This window comes from Aquila chrysaetos, chromosome 11, assembly GCF_900496995.4.
Source record: "Aquila chrysaetos chrysaetos chromosome 11, bAquChr1.4, whole genome shotgun sequence".
Classification (NCBI taxonomy): domain Eukaryota; kingdom Metazoa; phylum Chordata; class Aves; order Accipitriformes; family Accipitridae; genus Aquila; species Aquila chrysaetos.
This window is the reverse complement of record NC_044014.1, coordinates 20,214,624-20,231,887: the sequence shown is the minus strand read 5'-3', so window position 1 is coordinate 20,231,887 and position 17,264 is coordinate 20,214,624. Positions and strand designations below refer to the sequence as shown.

Below are 17,264 nucleotides of genomic sequence, written 5' to 3'. Positions count from 1 at the left end.
AAAACCTCCAGGGTGTTGAATGTGCCAGGTGAGAATTCACACTACGCAAAATGGTAACGTATCTTTCCGCATACGTGCCAAAACCCTTGGAGACTGGGACTGTCCATTTTTAGGTGAGTCTTGTGAGGTTTTCTCTGAACAGGTCTAATTTCAGTTCCTCCCTTGTGGAAACTGAACCAGGCACAGCCGTGCAGAAAGCAATGGCACTAACTTCAGGGTGCTGTCTAAGCTGGTGCCTTCTGTGGAAAACAAATGCTTTCTTATGAAATTAAAAAGGTGGGTACCCATTATATGCACCACGTATGAGTTTTACGCTGCACATTGCCCAAAAGTCTAAGGGTGAGTCTGTAACATCAGAGGGTCTATAATATCAGAATAACTCAATTATGCAAAACACTTGCACTTGTCTTTATAATTTGACAATTATACTAGTCTAAAAAATCTAGTTTTGCAGTGGCACAATCCCTTTTCAAAACATGAAGACAAGTGCAATCCAGCAACAGTGTAGATCTATACAGTGATTTTATTCAAAGACTTAAGGGAGGATGGTTTAGCTGCCTTCCTCAGGGAACAATGCTCAGGAGATTATGCTGTCTGTGTGTCTGTCTGTATGTTCCCTGGTAAATTTTGAGCCCTGTGGCCAGTTTTCATTGATAGCAGCATAGTCCTCTGCAAAATAATTAAGGCTTCATGTGTTTCATAAAAAAAAAGATGACCAAGTAGATGAGAAGGACTACAAGTGTCCTGACCACTAAAGACTGCAGCATGATTAGAAGTTTAGAAGAGGAAGAAGAGCAAGATACCCTAATCATTGGAAATATTTAACTGGAGCTTGCAATCAACTGTTAGGTACAAACTGACAGGAATTCAGTGTTGCTACATCTAGTGCTCAGGGAACGATTTTTTAAACACGGAAGAATTCTGATAGGATTGAATGAAAATTTTGACAGCATTGCTAGCTCCAAGAATCTACCTGCCTGTTGAAAATCTGTTTAAATATTTTTTCAGATATTCCTTTCTTTTTTTCAAAGCAAAAACTCATCAGTGATTTCTTTATCTCCAGTAGTCCATTCCCTTAAGTCTCTGTCAGTACAACTTGTAATAAGGACATGTGTGTCTTTATTGCTTATATGAATAAAATCTGGCACGCCTTAGGGCACAAAAGTAAGCATTTCAGCCATGATTTTCATTTACTTATTTGAATATTCATTCAGATTAACAGGAATGCAGCTTGAACTGAAATATCCTTTAGAAGCTGTTCAGACAAGTATTAGAGACAGTTTGTGCACAAAATCCTCATAGCTGGAGGTTCCAGCTGGACAACGGGAAGGAAACAAAAGCCCTGGAGGTCAAAATGACTTGGGCAGAATCACACAACTGTGATGAGTCGTTCGGTGTCCTACTCATTAGACATGGACACCAGTTATTTCAAGACACCAGGATGACCTGAGCTAGACTGTGGATACAAGAAGTGTAGGGTGATTTGGCTGAGCAGTGCCGCGGTGGTGGCAGGGCATGCAGCAGAGAGATGCCAGCTTGGCTTTGCCAGCTGAGGGGCAGGATGCAGTGCATGGGGTATGGACCCTAAAAGTGCTGCTGCTGGAACCAGGTCTGAGCTGGTACCTCTATACGCTGCTCTGTAGGGATGCCACCAGCTCAGCTCAGAATCAGCCTGGGGATCACCATGCCACAAATTTTTGGGCAGTGAAGATGTGACCAGTTTTCCTGTTGGCTTTCAAAAGGACAATACAAATTACAGTTCTTTTCAGACCTGTTTCTCCTCTAACATCGGAGCTCCTCTGCTACAGATTGACAGCCCCACTAGCAGACAGCATGGAGCCACAAGACATCTGTGCTGAGGGAGACGTGCTCCTACGCAGACCTTGGGAATTCATCATTTTTCAGACGGCCGCTGCTACCTGTTCCAGAGGAATGAAACAGGTGGGAGACCACTTTGCAAAGGGATCTTCCTGCCTCAAAGCACTTCACAAAATGCTTCCAAAGCAAAGAGATCACCCTAACCATGAAAAAGACATGGATTTCCTTTGTGGTGGTAAGAATTATGCCCTTGTCTGGTATTACTCGGCCTAATGAAAGAATATTCCTTTGTTTCGTGGAAACTTTGAATGTCTAGTGCAACATCAAATGGAGCAGAGCTTGAAAGTGGTCCATAAGTTTCATTTGTCCTACTTCTGTGCAGTGTTGTGAAACTATGCGTTGGCACTAACGTTTTAGAAGTAAACTTCCTTCACGTAGCAAGAGAATGAAATATTGTTGACATAAGTAACATAGAATGTGTAGACTCTTCATTTGGTTTTGAAAAGTATCACTTTGGGGTCAGCACACAAATTGTGTCTTTATAAGGGAAAGCTTTTATTGAAAACACAGGCTATATTTGATACACAGCTTTGCTATTTAAAATGCATTTCTATAGCTAAGATTAAAACACTTTTATTGTGTTCCATTTTCCTTACAAAAGATAAAAATTATATTCTAAGCCCTAAGTGCAAAGTAATAATCTTAATTTTGAAATTATTTTTTATTTCATTTTTTATTATTTTATGGTGGACTATTTAATGTGGGAAAATTAATGTCAATGCCCAGAGCAGACCAGCAATTTGTATTGGTAACTGTATCTTCGCTTTTTAAAGAAAAAGGACCAGATCTATGAGTTAGCTATACCTTTGTTGTTTCAAAAGAAATTTCTACTGTGTATAAAGATAAAAGGGAAAAACAAGTGCTTTACAACTTGGAAAGACAAAGCTATGGTTATCCAAGCTGTTGACCTAGCAAAAGTTAGCGGGTAGCTGGTTTTTATGCATGAAAAAATTCAACAAGCCAAGACCGAGATATTAGCAATGGAATTCATATTTGAAGAGAATTTTTCAGGAGGAAACAGACAAGGAGAAAGGTGTTCATGGGAAGAGAGTCGGCGGTCCCAGCTGCCAGCCACCTCAGGGCCCAGCCCTGACTTCAGCTCACTGCCCACTCCGGGCAGCTGCCAACTCAACCGCAGCCCAACCCACTTACAGGTATGCAAAAATCCCAGTTTGAACAGAGGATGGAGGTTTTACGATGCCATCTCTAACTCCTCAGCAGCCTCCTTCTGTCTCAGAGCAAACCTGTTACTTTAATTCTTAGCTCTAAGAAAAACCCAAGCCACTCTGTCCCAAGACCCTCTGACCCATCCTTAAAAGTAGCTGGGTAGCTCCTGCTGATGCCAACACAAAATGACCAGAGCAAATTGCCTGACCCAACCCTAGCCTCATTCATTAGTCCATGCTTACCAGTGCTTAATGGCACACGCTCACCAGGACTGACTGGGGCACATTGACTAGCACTGACTGGTGCACACTGAGTCTAACTCCTGCTTCGTGCTCTTACTGGTTCCAGTTCTTCTGCCAGAGGATTTGAGTTCACACTTCTGAGACGTTCATTTAGCAGCAAGTGCAAGAGAAATAAACTGTGCTTAATGCAGATTTCCACATGTGTGCATGCAAACGTGTGAATTCCTTTTTTTCCTAGTTACAGTTGATACATATGGGGGTGAGGAAATACTGCTGTATACATTACTACAAAATTAGCAGACAGATGAAAAGAATTACCTGTGGATTATGGGGCAAAACAATTTGAACAGTTATGCAAAGCTCATTAATTGCAACAGAGACTTCATCCACCCTCAGAGGTGAAGAAATCTTGGCTTGCATACATTTGACAAACTTCAGCATCAGCCAAAAAGTACTGTGGAAATTATTTCTGGTTTCAGAAATCGTGTTTCCTTTGGATAGGTCAACAGAGGGGCTGGTGCTGAGCTTTTTGTTTGCAAGTTGCCCCTTCTATGGGTGACTGAGGCCTGGGCAGGAGGGCAGCACTGCCTGGGACATTCCCAGGCAAGGTGTCAGCAGTGTGAGCAGAAGAGAAGGCATGCAGCCCTCTCTGTCCCTCCTGAGCCCTTCCTTTTGACACTTCTTACTTTACCTTTGTCACATGAAAGATTCATAATTATGTAAGTGCCATCTCAGAGCTACCTCACTCATTGCTTAAGAATACTGTGCCGCTCAGCCTAGTTGCTGGAAATCCTCCAGGCAAGCCCATGCTATTTACCTTGATGATGAACACCAGAAGTATCTTTGCAGGCCTGACAGAGCTGAGGAGGATCTCTCACCCAAGCAGCACCTGTTCTACTAGTGCTTTATGCTTTTGTACTTGTGTCTCTTTGTGTGTGGACTCCGTTGGAGGTGTAGGAGCCATTGCTGGACAGGGGGGCTCTGCCTTAACCCCCCCCAACACGCCTGTTTTGGGAGCCAACAGTGCTCCAGCCAAGGCAATAGCATGGGCTGGGGTGGCTGGGGGCGGGCATTGCACCCACGCTGTCAGAAACCAGGTATTGTCTCAGGAATGCCGTGGAGAATGCACTGTTAGACCCTGTTCTTAGTTTTCAGTGTTTTGCTCACTCTCAAGGAACAACTGCTTATACCGTTATGGCATGAAATATTTTTAAAGCCGTATGAGTGCACAGAGGGGTTCCTTCTGTTTTTGCTGCTGTGTGTTCCCTTGGAGACTACTGGCTGGCAACTTGCACAAAAACAAGTCTGTCTCTCAGTAAAGCATACCTTCCTTTAAAAGCCCTCCTTAACATACTTAAAATAGCCAAATATTTCTGATAACTACATACAATAGCTGGATGAAGAAGCCAGAAGGACATATTTGATCCGTGAAGAACTGCTGTATTCAGCTGCTTGCAAATATCTTCCATTCTTAAGTCACTTTCAGAGCCAGGTTTAATTCCTGAGGCAGGAGGGAATGGGGAGAGCAAAGAGCATAAACTCAACACATAGTCAACAAATTATACAAAGGCACTTACTTATATAAGGGCACCTAGACTGACCAGTTTAAAGTTCATTTGCATATGACCACATTTGTGAAGCTCCAGCCACACCTCTGACAGTAACATTTCAACCTTTAAGCATTTCCACTGAATTCTACAACCTGTTTGTAGTGTGAGTAACTTCCCCTGGAACCTGACAGCTTACAACAGAGTGTGCATGTCTGTGTTTAAAAAAAAAATCAGCCTAACACTCACCCTTGCTCATCTTCTTTCCCTATCTCAAACACTTCAAGCACATGTTGCCAATAAGCTGCAATGATAACTTTATCCACTAGTTTGCTATTTGTGGTATTATGCCATTTAAATATTGCCCTTTTACTCAGTATTGTTTTATTGAGTTCTTTTTGTCAATGAAGCATTGCTTTACACTAAAGAATGAAGCTGGCTTTGTTTACAGTGAGTTAATAGCACATCTTAATGAGTTAGAATAGCATGAGGTATTCAAAGGCAAGTACATATTTAAACAGTTCACTTGTGAAATTCATGTTGACCTTCGAAAGACACTGAGATTTTAAAAAGGAGAAAACCTCGTTTTCTTAGAGGGAAGATGAAAGATCTTAAAATATATGACACGGAATAAAGAGAAGATTCAAAAAAAACCCCACCCCATACGGAGAGTCAATGTTTGGAAACATTCCATGTTCTAAACTAGCTCTTTGAAAATCATCTCCTCCTCTAAGTCCCTGCCAGAACCTGAACTCGGACCTTTATACTTCTCTTCGAAGGCCTGCTAGCAAATCTTGTAGGAGCAGGTCTTCTCCTGAGATTTTCTTTTGTATTTCTTTCTGGTCTGTAAATATTAAAGAGAATAACTTCTGCGGATATATTAAATAATTCTGGTCCTAACCAGAGCCAGTGTTGCAAGAAGAAAGTATGGAAGCTATAATATAAATAGAAATATCAAAGCCTGTTCAAAACCTTGGTAGGTGTTCATCTCGGTGTGTAAGCTAATCTGTTCTGTGTGGATGAATGGTATCTGTGAGACAGAATGAATCTTTGGAGCAACAAGTGCAGAACTGAACAAGAAAGAATAATTAGTTTCAAGGTTTAAAAATACCAAGCTGTAACAGGCAGAATGCAAAGTCCACCAGAATATATCAGAATATCCAAGTGAAAAAAAAAAAAAAAAGCCTCAATCATACTTCTGTGAAGTTTGTATTATAGTAATAGCTAGGACACCAGTTAGGGAACATGGCTGCATTATGCTTGTACTCCACAAAAAGAAGAGCCTCACAAAGGTCACTGTCCTGAAGACCTAAAAATCTACTCAGACCTACCTAATTTCTACTGCTGGGCAATATTTGTCCACTCCCAGTAGTATGCTTGATACCACTGAGACAAATGGCTGTTATGGTAATGTTTCCTGAGTCCATACAGATTATGGAAAAGCATTCTAGCTACATAACTATTCATTTAGGGAATATCCATTTTATTGTATGTCCATCTTAGAGGTGAAATAGGAATAAAGGAAAATGTCCTGAAACCACTCCTGCAACAATGTTGAATTACAGAACAGCAACATGAGCATTGAAAGAATAAAAGAAAAATGCAATAACATCTATAGAAGTATCAAAGAGTCAGAGTTCCTTTCATCCTTTCCACACAACATGAGAAGCCGGAACTGGCAGGTTGTTAGTAAAAGAGAAAATCATTGCAGGTTTATTGACAATTTCATTAGGTATGACAAGGTACATCTATGAACATATTTGTTTTCAAAATTCCCGATCCAGCTCTGCCACTCCACAGAGGCTGGTATTCTCCTTAAAAATCCAGCAATCTCTGATAGTAAGAAGAGCCTTGTTATGGCTGTGATGGCTAAGGAGATGAAAAGCATGAGGTTTGAGAATAAAAGGAGTCGCCTCTCTCTGGTGCTACCCTAGGGAAAAGCTAAAGTGATAGCAGAAGGAATGAGGAATGGGAAAGAAATAGATGCTTATTGTCAAGGTGCTGCATGATTAGGGAAAAAACAGTGCATGACCATCATTTCACTGCTGTCTTTATCCAGCACTGCTTCCAAACAGCCAGGAATTGAATTTGCATTCTTCTGTCATCTCAGTCCCTCAGCCGAACACATGATTTCTGGCACAAGATTGGTAACACTTTATCTCTGACCCAAAACTGGTGAAGGCTTTGTGGGAGCTGGAAAAGATGGTATCAAACCTGGGCTTGAGGACTTGCTTTATTATTTGAGAACAAATATATTTCATTGTTTTGTTTGTAACTCACATAGGTGAAAGGATGCCTATTTCTTGAAAGATTCCTTTCTGCTAAGACGAGTAGCCTGATGCACCTAGCCTGAATTTAAGTAACTCTGGGATAACTGGAGAGGCATGGGAAAATGGCAAGTGTGGGAATAAGATAGCAGTGACTTTCAAGCAAAAGAAAGGAGGCTAGGTCAGTAAAAAAAAGTTTTAAAATGTCTGTTACTTTTTCTACAAAGGGGGCCAAGTATTTTCAAGATACAGATTATATCAGAATGGAGTGTTAGGAAGTTAGAATATAAATTGTTGTTCTGTGATAAGAAAAAACTAACCTATTCATATTATTTGGGAAAAAATTTACAAAGTCTTCTTGACTGGGAAAACAATAAATGCAATGGAATTTTTGGCTGATTCAGTCTAGCTTAGAGATCTATCACTGGGACAACAGAGGTTTAGACATGGACTCTAGGGATTTGTATGGTGTAGAGAGAATGCTAATTCAAGCACTCTGCATTTTCTTTGAGCTAAGAGTATGTAGGTGTTCACAGACTGTGGAGCTGCTATGTGTGCATCTAAGCAGGCTAGTTTCCTGTCAGGTTGTTTTGTTCCTTATTTCCTCAACAAAACTGGACACCCCTGCACTCAGTCTCTACCTAGCATTACATTTAGCAAAGCTTTCTTTTCCTTTCTGAATCCTCATCCTATAGAATGGATAAATCTTGCCATTGATCAGTTTTGTATAAATTATGCTACGCAACTATAAATAAGTGCTTTATTTAGGTTCCTAAGTTCTTAATTAAATGATAAATATTTTAATTTGTTTGTTTTCAGTTGTCTTTGTTTTTTCAGTTAACTATCCAACAACTTTAAAAACTTCACTGTGACAATGATTGATTTAGTTATGAGTTGCCCAAGAACTCCGGTGTTAGCCAGAAATGTTTCCTAATTAATCTACAGAACAAATGTGTGGCATGGTAATGTAAGTGACTTGCTTCTCAGAAGAATGAGTGAAATCCATTGCTCTGAAACCTTTGCTCTTTTCCTTGGATTCACTGATACTTTTGCCCTGCTTGAGAGCAACGTCCTGGTCCAAACCTTAGCAGAGAATCCAGATTGCTGCCAGACTCTCTCAGATAGGTGTTTAAAGTCAGCTTTGTTCCATTTAGTTAACAAGTAGGGAGTACCAGACCAGCTCCATTCAGTATTAGGCAGCACATCCCCCATCAGAAAAGTACAGAACCTGCCTGGATTACAAGTGCAGAGCAAGACTACTGACAGATTAATATACTGTTTTATCCAGAGAGAAGATATGGCTGTTTGTTGCTGTGACATATTTGTTTCAGGGAATTACTTATTCAGAAGAACTCAGAAGAATGAGGAAAGCTGTGGATCCCAAAGCATTTATGAATATTCTAAGTTGCTCAGTAGAGTGACCTGGGGATGGAAGGAATGCATGTCTCACAGCAGGGGGGTTTCTAGGTGTTAGAAATATAACAAGGTAGATAAGCTGCCTTTATTTAATCCATCTTCACTAATCATGCTATATACTACTGCTTTCTCTTCTACTCCTTTCTGTATGTGTAACAGCACATCTTATGTTTGATAGAAATTAAGGCAAACACCTTTCCTTAGCAAATCTCCAGAGTTAATTTCCTTTTAGATATCAGTTACCAGTTTGCTGGCACTATCCCTCTATCTGAAAGAATGACCATTTGGAATGTCAGCATTTCATCATCAGATGACTCTAAAAAACTAGTGGTTTATGTTTTCTCCTTTTCTGAATGACCAGCATAGATCAGAAATGGCCAGCTTTTCAGAAGAGCACCTCTTGTCAAGCAAGCTTGTTTAGGTCTTTAGTCACTTGTTAAAATCTTGGGTTTTCTGTCTTGCATGACAAATTACATTGAGTAATTCTCTGAGTACAAGTTACAAAAACCAATCCTCTTTTGTAACAAAACAGGTTGTATGTTACACGTTAAAAGTAATATTTATTTCAGAGCTTAAGATTGGCTGTGTTAGTGATTTCGCTTGTGACTATGCAGTGGCTGATCCTGTTTCTTCCATAACGTAGCGGATTTTTCAGTGGTACTCATTGCATATGTGCCATTCACAAAAGCGCAGTTGTGAAGCTCTCTGGATTTCTCTGAAGATAGTTTAAATAAACTGGCTTCACCTTGCATTGCAGCAGATCAGGACCATGCGCCCAGGCAGCTCCTCATCTCAGCTGTGGGAATCATAAGCTCCTGCTATGAGGTTATAGTGATTCTTATATCACCAGAATGCAAGGGCTTGTGATTATGTGGCAGTAGTATAGCACAGTTTTTTTATAACAGATTTTAACTGAATAGTCAATCCTGGATATAACATGAAGAATGAAGGAAATCTGTTGTAGTTTTACAATATCCAGGGTTACAATATCCAATCTGATATTGCTTTATTCAGATGCTTAATATATGTAGACTAAATACCCAGCTGCATCTGCTCTCTAACTTCTTATGCATATAATATATAAAATGGATTTCTGCAAGCTAGTGGACTTGTACTTTCTACTCTAGAATGAGCTCACTACTTACAAAGGGTACCCCCGTGAAGAGTATGAAGTGACAACAGAAGATGGTTATATCATTACCATTAACAGAATACCTTATGGCACACAGAATCAGGGAAACCCAGGTACAGTTCTTTAACATGAGACAAAACCAGCCCAGATAGGGCACATTCTGGAAAGAGATACCTTGTATTTGTAAAATGTCCATCAAAGCTTGTATACACAAGTGAAATTTTAGTAGAGAATTCTGGCTTCCCTGAACAGCCTGCAAGATCAAGATGATTTATGTCAAGCATACCTATTTATAATAAAAATCCACTATAATATGAAGCATATATCCTCACAATAAGAGTTGATGTGTAAAAGTTAAAAAAAAGAAAAATAGGGTAAACGCTGTAATCTGCCCAATCAGCGTGTTTTGAGAAAGATGTTCCAGCTTCTAATTTTGCTTTGCTTTTGCTTACACCTCGTTAATATCAGTGACTGATTCATATTTTGGGTAAAGAAAACCTCTGCAAACAATCCCACACCTTCATTCTATATATCAGTGTTGATAATCTCAAGCTAATGCGGTAGAGCTATACAAACAATGACCAGAGGGTGCCAAGCCAGTTTTTGCTGATGTCAGGCAGATCTTTCCACAAATCCTTACAGAAGCTTAGAAGAAGTACTCTCTTTACAGAAAGGGACAGGGTTTTTTCCTATCATTAGTTTTCTCCATTTAAGTTGGTACAGGAACAAATCCCAATATTGAATATGGGACAATAAAGTCCCTGAACTACCAGAAAATCAAGAAATTTTATAAATTGTTGTTTTGTTTCTGATTTGCTTTTCAGCTTTGAAACCTGCTGTATTTCTCCAACATGGATTATTGGGAGATGCTAGTAACTGGGTCACAAACCTGCCCAACAACAGCTTGGGCTTCATACTAGCTGATGCTGGCTTTGATGTTTGGATGGGAAATAGCAGAGGGAATCGTTGGTCCAGAAAACATCAGAATTATTCCATTGATCAAGATGAATTCTGGGCTTTCAGGTAGACTGAACCATTGAAAGGCATTTCCATTGCCCACCCTTACATATTTATTTAAGCTGTCTAAATCAGGTATTTACATATGCTACCTTTTTGAAAAGCATTCTTTACATTCATTTTTGCTGAGGTGCCCCTAAACATGCATGTAAACTTTAATAATGGTGGAGACTATTTCCCTCTGATTACTGCTAGAAAAGGTTCTTCAAACTAGAGATACAGCAGCAGAGCAACTCAGAGGAAACTGCACAGGTCATATCCAAGCCACTCCTCAGTTCTGGAGGCAGTTTTGGAGGCTATGTAGAAACACTAGTCTGTATATTACAATAACACTAAAATCACAGAAGGAGAAAATGTAAATCATTTTTGCACTTATTTCAATGAACATTTAAAACCAGACCTTTTCTTTAACGCCAAATTATGTAAAATATGTGATTCCATAGACAGAGCTCTGTTACTGTATCACCACCACCTGTTCCTTCTGTGTAGACCGTTACAATTCAACCTGATACTTCTTGAAGTTATAGTCCTTCTGTTGATGTTAAAGGAGAAAATACCCCAGAACACCTTGAGTAGTATCTTCCATATCCAGTGCCAGAAAAACACAGAACCTAAAATTAAATGGTTCATGTTGGTTCTCTGATGGCAAGCCTGTAATAAAAATGTGAATTCAAATGGATTTTTAGTTTATGCATGCCTCTCTTTCAATCTCCTGCCTGCAGTTTTGATGAGATGGCAAAGTTGAATCTTCCAGCAGCAATAAATTTCATTGTGGAGAAAACAGGACAGGAAAAGTTGTACTATATTGGCTATTCACAAGGTACTACCATCGGTAAGTTACACACAACAGACTAATCTTTCAGGAAAACAGGAGTAAAATATGATTTGAGATACTGAATGTACCTGGTTTTTTCATGAACTCTTCGCAGGTTTGAAAAACACAAGAGAAGCTTATTTCAGCATGTAGGCATTTTTCATTTATTATAAATACAGTAAAACATAATGGGCCAAATGCACTGCTGCTGTAAGTCTGTTGACTTAGAATTATACTGGAAATTATTGTGTGGGCCGTGCAAATTGTTTCTTTCCAAGATGCACGGGTGTGTCCAACAGCAGATGGTCAGTTGACCAAAATAAACAAAACAGGAAAATGAGCGTACAGAAAGAGAAGTTGGCCAGTTTGGAAAGGACACACACACACACACAAAAAAAAAAAAAGAAATTGGATTGACTGGAAGAAAAACAACTGTTCCTTCCAATAGTATATGAAATGCATGAATGTACATCAGAAGTATGCACTTATGTTTAAATGCGTTTGGAAGAAATCTGCAAAGGCAAAATATAGAAAGAAATTTCTCTCTGAAGAGGGGAAATAAAACTACAAGCTGGTTACACATGGAGAAGAGGGATTTCACACAAATCTGGGATGAACCATAGTCTCTGAACAACTAACAAGGTTGCTTGTAGGTTTGAAATTGCAGTCACATTTATAAATACCGAAAACAGTCTAATGTACAAATGATGATTTTCTTAACTCTTTTTTGTTTTCTCAGCTTTCATTGCATTTTAAACAATGCCAGAGCTGGGTCAGAAAATCAAACTCTATTTTACATTGGCACCTGTCACTACTATTAAGTATGCTAGAAGCCCAGCAACAAAACTCCTCTACCTTCCCGAAAAGTTGCTCAGGGTATGTGATATCTTGGTTTCAACTGTTTAACCATATACTTGTTTGTTCAGCTCTTAAAATGGATAAACAGAAAGTATAGGGCCTTATGAAGTCTACTCATTTGCATGTGGGTAGGTTTACCTTATGACTGAAGCCTTTGGAAGTTCAGACTGGACATTAAGAAAAACTTTTTATCTAGGGCAACAGTGCAGCACTGGGACAGGTCACCCAGATAGGTACAGAGACGCCGATCCTCAAAGGTTTCCAAGATTCCTGTAGACAAAGCCACAACTGATGTGCAAGGTTAGAGCTAAAATATGAATTGAAGTTAACATTTAACATATCTCTTCATTAAAACTGATGTAACACAAATTGAGTAACGCCTGAGCAGGCTGATGCAATGGAAAAACATTTAATTTCTTTCTTGTTTGTGGGAACATCATCTGGCAACTGAAGAAAAAGCAAGCGAGAACCACTGAAAGTGCTGGAGGAAAGGAACAGGGGACAAACACTTTTTAAAAACAACAACACAATGTACAAGTGTACATTCTTAAATGAATGTTACCTTTGTTTTTCACAGGGTTTGCTTGGCAAAAGAGAATTCCTTCCCCAAACTGAATGTCTAAGAAGGCTAATAGTCCCCATCTGCAGCCACCGAGCTTTTGCCAGGCTTTGTAGAAGTGTCTTCTTCAGTCTGAGTGGCTGTAACCTGAAAAACATTGACATGGTATGTATAACTCTTACCAGCTCTCCTGAGAGTTTAAGCTTCTGCTCGCAGAACTTACCTTCTATCCTGTGATGTGAATCCTGAATTTCTATTAGTCAGCGTCATATTGCAGGGAGCAGTCCCCACTACCAGACAGCAATATCTGCTGGTTGCCCCATCGCTGGCGGGGGACCACTGCCTCACTCCTCAGAAGAGCACTTGGCACCATCCCTACAATCAACAGCCGCTCAAAGTCCCCCAAAACTCTGCAGTCTGCCTTCTGCCAGACCTCACCTAGGGCACTGTCTTCTGATTCATACTGTGACTACTGGTCTCATTGGAGATCTTCAGTATGCTGGCACACCATGGAATAAGAAATAAAATCCCTACCTGCTTCAAGTCTCCAGGAACTCTTTGCAACAGAGAAAGGAACACACATATTCCCCCTCGTCCTCCTCTAAGCCTTGGGTCATCAGGGATGTGCTCAGAGACAGAGGATACCTCAGGGTACCTGAGAGAGAGTTGGCAAACACTGGGGGTTAAGACATACTTGGGCACCTCATGCGATGTACAGCTGTAGGTCAGACCATCTGGGCATGAAGAATTTGCTCCAGCATTTTCCAAAAAATGCCTCAGAGCATCTTCTCTGAGGAAGGATCACACAGCAAATTGTTAAGAAACCCTTACAGGACTAGGGTGTGTTTTATTTCAAATAGTTGTGCATTCCTCAGGCAGTTGCAGTTCCTTGTTGTTCTGTCCAACAGCAATCCTCTCTCACACAGGATCTGTTACAGACTCCAGAAAAAAACACCTAATCTGGGATCTAAATTGCTGACTTTCTATTCTATCCTTTCCACCTGTAGACTCTTTTAGATTCTCAGTCAACCTGGAAAATTTTCTGATTGGGGGTTGTTCTTTCGGTGCTACTCCAAACCTGACACATCGCCACATCTGGAGTAACTCTGAGGGGGTCTCCGATCATGCCACTCCAATTTCTGTTGGTTTTATTGATACATGACACTGCTGTGGCAGGTGTTTTGATGTACATCTGAATAGAAGGGAGGAAAAGAATACTCAATGAATATTTTCTTTCAGAACCAAATCAATGTGTATATTGCACAAACCCCCACTGGAACTTCCGTGCAGAACATAGTCCACTGGAGTCAGGTACTAGTAAACTCCTGGAAGCAAAAATAGGTAATCACCTCTGGCTGAAAGGTAGAGTGGATAGAGCTGATATCCTGCTGTGAAGCCATTGCTAACTTCTTGGAAACACATGCAACTTCTTTACAATTGAAATCTCAATTCAAAACACTATTTTTCATTGATCCTTCTTTTGCCAGCAGGATAGAAATACCCTACGTGATATAGGCACATTTGAAGCCAACAATGAAATGCTGTATTTGTGTAAAAACATGTATGCTGGACGCTGTGTGTGCAGATGTATATATCACTCTTCTTATTGTATATCCAGTACCTTTTATATATTATGTCCACAGTTCTGTACAGAGCTTACCTTAAGAAATTAGTTATGTTTCCAATGTGCAGTCAAGAAATGAGTAAGACATAGGCTGCTTTGTAAAATACAAAATTTTACTAGTAAATCCCTTGTATTTCCATCTCTTGCTTTCAAAGGTCTCAGTGTCAGGACAGCAATAGAACTGTAAATAATAAACTCTTTGTTTAGTAGGCTCGTTACATCCCTTCCTTACAAGGTACTATCACAGTACATCCTCAGCAGCGGTGCTGATGGAAGCTGCCTTCCTGTCTTTGGGCTCACACTTTCAGGATTCATGAAGTCTGGGCTCAGTCACAGAAGCTGCTGCATGCGAGGCAGGTTTCCTGGCAGCACTGCAGGCTCTGGAGCAGAGCAGGAAGCAGCTGTGAGCACAGTGAGCTTGCAAGAGTGTTAATGCATTTTTCAGTACAGCAAACACATCGGTATGTGTAAGTGACATCTGTGCAGGCATTTACTGAAAATCAAACAATACTTTTGGCTGTGAATTTACACAAAACATTAGATTTGATTGAGTTGGTTTTGTAACCATGGCCTACACGTGTAAAGAAAAAGAGTTACAAAGGCACAGTGGGGGGAGCTCTGCAAATTGACTCAGGTTTAATTCAGCACCTAGGCACAGACTGGAAAGTACAAACATGCAGGAGTAATACTCCTAAGCCTTTGTTGTCATTGCTGTTATTACTATTAAAGGAGTTAACAGACACCTTACCTTCAATATTAAGACCCATTGATGGTCTCTCTCACAGTAGTAACAACCCCTGCTGCAGGGAAAGCCAAGGAGCACAAGGGAAGAACTAGAAATGGTGACTTCTGTATTCAAACCAGAGAGGGAAGAGGAAACATAAGGAGCCACTCACAGAGCTGAGTGATGGCAACATGGCTGTCAGAAGAAGACACAGCAGCAGCAGGGAGGGGAACTTCCTGGAGTCAGTTGTTAATAGCAATTTTACAAACTAGAACAAATTGCCTGCGAGAGCATCCCTGGGTCTTTCCACAGGAGCTGCAATTTTCTTGGTGCTGACAAAAACATTTGACTCCTTTTCACTGATTGAGACTTTCAATTAATTAACTGTTGGCTCTTTTGTAGCACTTAGAAGAACCTCCATTGCACCTTTAGATGGGAATCAGAGGCTCAGCAGGGAAGAACCCACAAAATTCCTGAATGATGGCTTTGTAACTACCCTTTTCTTGTTCATCCTTTTAGGAGGCCCATTCAGGGAAGTTACAACCTTATGACTGGGGCAGTTCAAAGAAGAACATGGGAAAATACCAACAGGTATGTTTTGGTGAAACAATATTATCACCATTGGACAACACAGAAGCACACAGGAAGAGAGCAAGGATGTAGTAGGAGACACATTTTCAGAATACAAGTAGGTGAAAGTATTACTACTTTCCAGTTTGGAACTCAACAGAGAAAGCATGCAAGCACTAATGGCAATAATAAATTTAAAAAAGAAAAAAGAGAGAGAGGGGAAGACCAAAACTTTTCAATTAAATGATCAATAAGAATAAGAGTAAGTAAGGGCAAGAAAGATAGAAAATGAATTTTGAAAAAGAACAGTACATCTAGTAGATAAGACCAAAGAAGCATCTTGCCTACTAATGTGATTGAAACAGTTGCCAATGTATGAGAGTTCAGGGAAACATTATTAGGAAGAGGGCAACTGGAGAGATAGTAGCTAACCCTAGATTCTGTCAGCCAGAGACAAAAGAACTTTGTCCTCAAGAAGTCCCTGAGGAACCTCTCCTCCATTCAAGACTCTAATCCCATCCTTGACCTTCCTACTCTTTAGGTCTCCACAGCAGCCTATCATTATGAGTTACATGTTTTAATGACGGCTTGCATGAAACGGAACTTCCTTTGATTTGTGTTGAATTTGCTTGCCCCTGGAAAGTCACTGGATGCCTTCTAGATTTTGTGCTATGAGAAATAATGGGATAATTACTTCCTGTGCTCTATCTTCATACCATTTGTGATTGTATAAGCCTGTCTCCTGTCCCTGCTCTGGCCTCTGTTTTCCAAACTCAGGAGTCCTAAGCTGCTTCTCTCCTACAGAAGCCACTCCATGCTCCTTTTCATCCTTGTCCTAGGTTTCCTAACTAGACCATATATGTCTTCCGCAGCTGACCAGTAGTCCAAAAGGATCAAGATGGGGGTTTATCCAGAGGCATCCTGACATTTTCTGTCTTGTTCCAGGTTCCTGCCCTATGAATTCCTCTGAGAGGGCAAAGACCCAACAGTAATTCTTTGTCAACTCAGGAGGCATTTTCCCTTTGGCTGTGCTATCAGATGGGTAACGCCTGCATGCACAGACAGAAAAGGCAAGCAAAGCCACTTCCTTCATGTTTGGTTTAGGCACCTCTACTTCGAACAGCGACAGAAGAAAACCCCAAATGCATGTTTAAAGGTTGCTGTGCTTTCCTGGACATTCATTCCTGTACTGCTTCATGTTTTCCAGGCTACTCCTCCTCTCTACAACATAGAAGAGATGACTGTACCAACTGCGGTATGGACTGGGGGACAAGACTTGCTCGCAGATCCCAAGGATGCAGCCATTTCACTGTCTCAGATTAAGAGGGTCATCTATCGCAAGAGGATTCCTGAATGGGCACATCTGGATTTCATCTGGGGAGTGGATGCACCTTTGCACATGTACAACGTAATTATTGATCTGATGCATAAGTATCCTTAACCCACAAC

At 40.4% G+C, this 17,264-nt stretch overlaps 1 protein-coding gene and 1 long non-coding RNA gene across 2 annotated transcripts in view; one reads left to right on the top strand and one right to left on the bottom strand.

The window, feature by feature from the left end:
* LOC115348513 (lipase member M-like) overlaps nt 1–17,256 on the top strand; it is a 35,296-nt gene extending 18,040 nt beyond the window's left edge. The window contains 9 exon segments of the mRNA XM_030031326.2: nt 8,390–8,513; nt 9,645–9,762; nt 10,474–10,672; nt 11,389–11,498; nt 12,220–12,356; nt 12,916–13,062; nt 14,137–14,208; nt 15,765–15,836; nt 17,023–17,256. Of these exon segments, the coding sequence (XP_029887186.1) occupies nt 8,390–8,513; nt 9,645–9,762; nt 10,474–10,672; nt 11,389–11,498; nt 12,220–12,356; nt 12,916–13,062; nt 14,137–14,208; nt 15,765–15,836; nt 17,023–17,256 (1,213 nt within the window).
* On the bottom strand, nt 12,221–13,569 carry LOC121233664. Its single transcript, XR_005933593.1, has 3 exons — nt 13,432–13,569; nt 12,901–13,044; nt 12,221–12,608 (listed from the first exon to the last, which is right to left on the bottom strand). It is a non-coding gene; the product is annotated as an uncharacterized LOC121233664 (long non-coding RNA).
* Nucleotides 17,257–17,264: the final 8 nt, after the last annotated feature.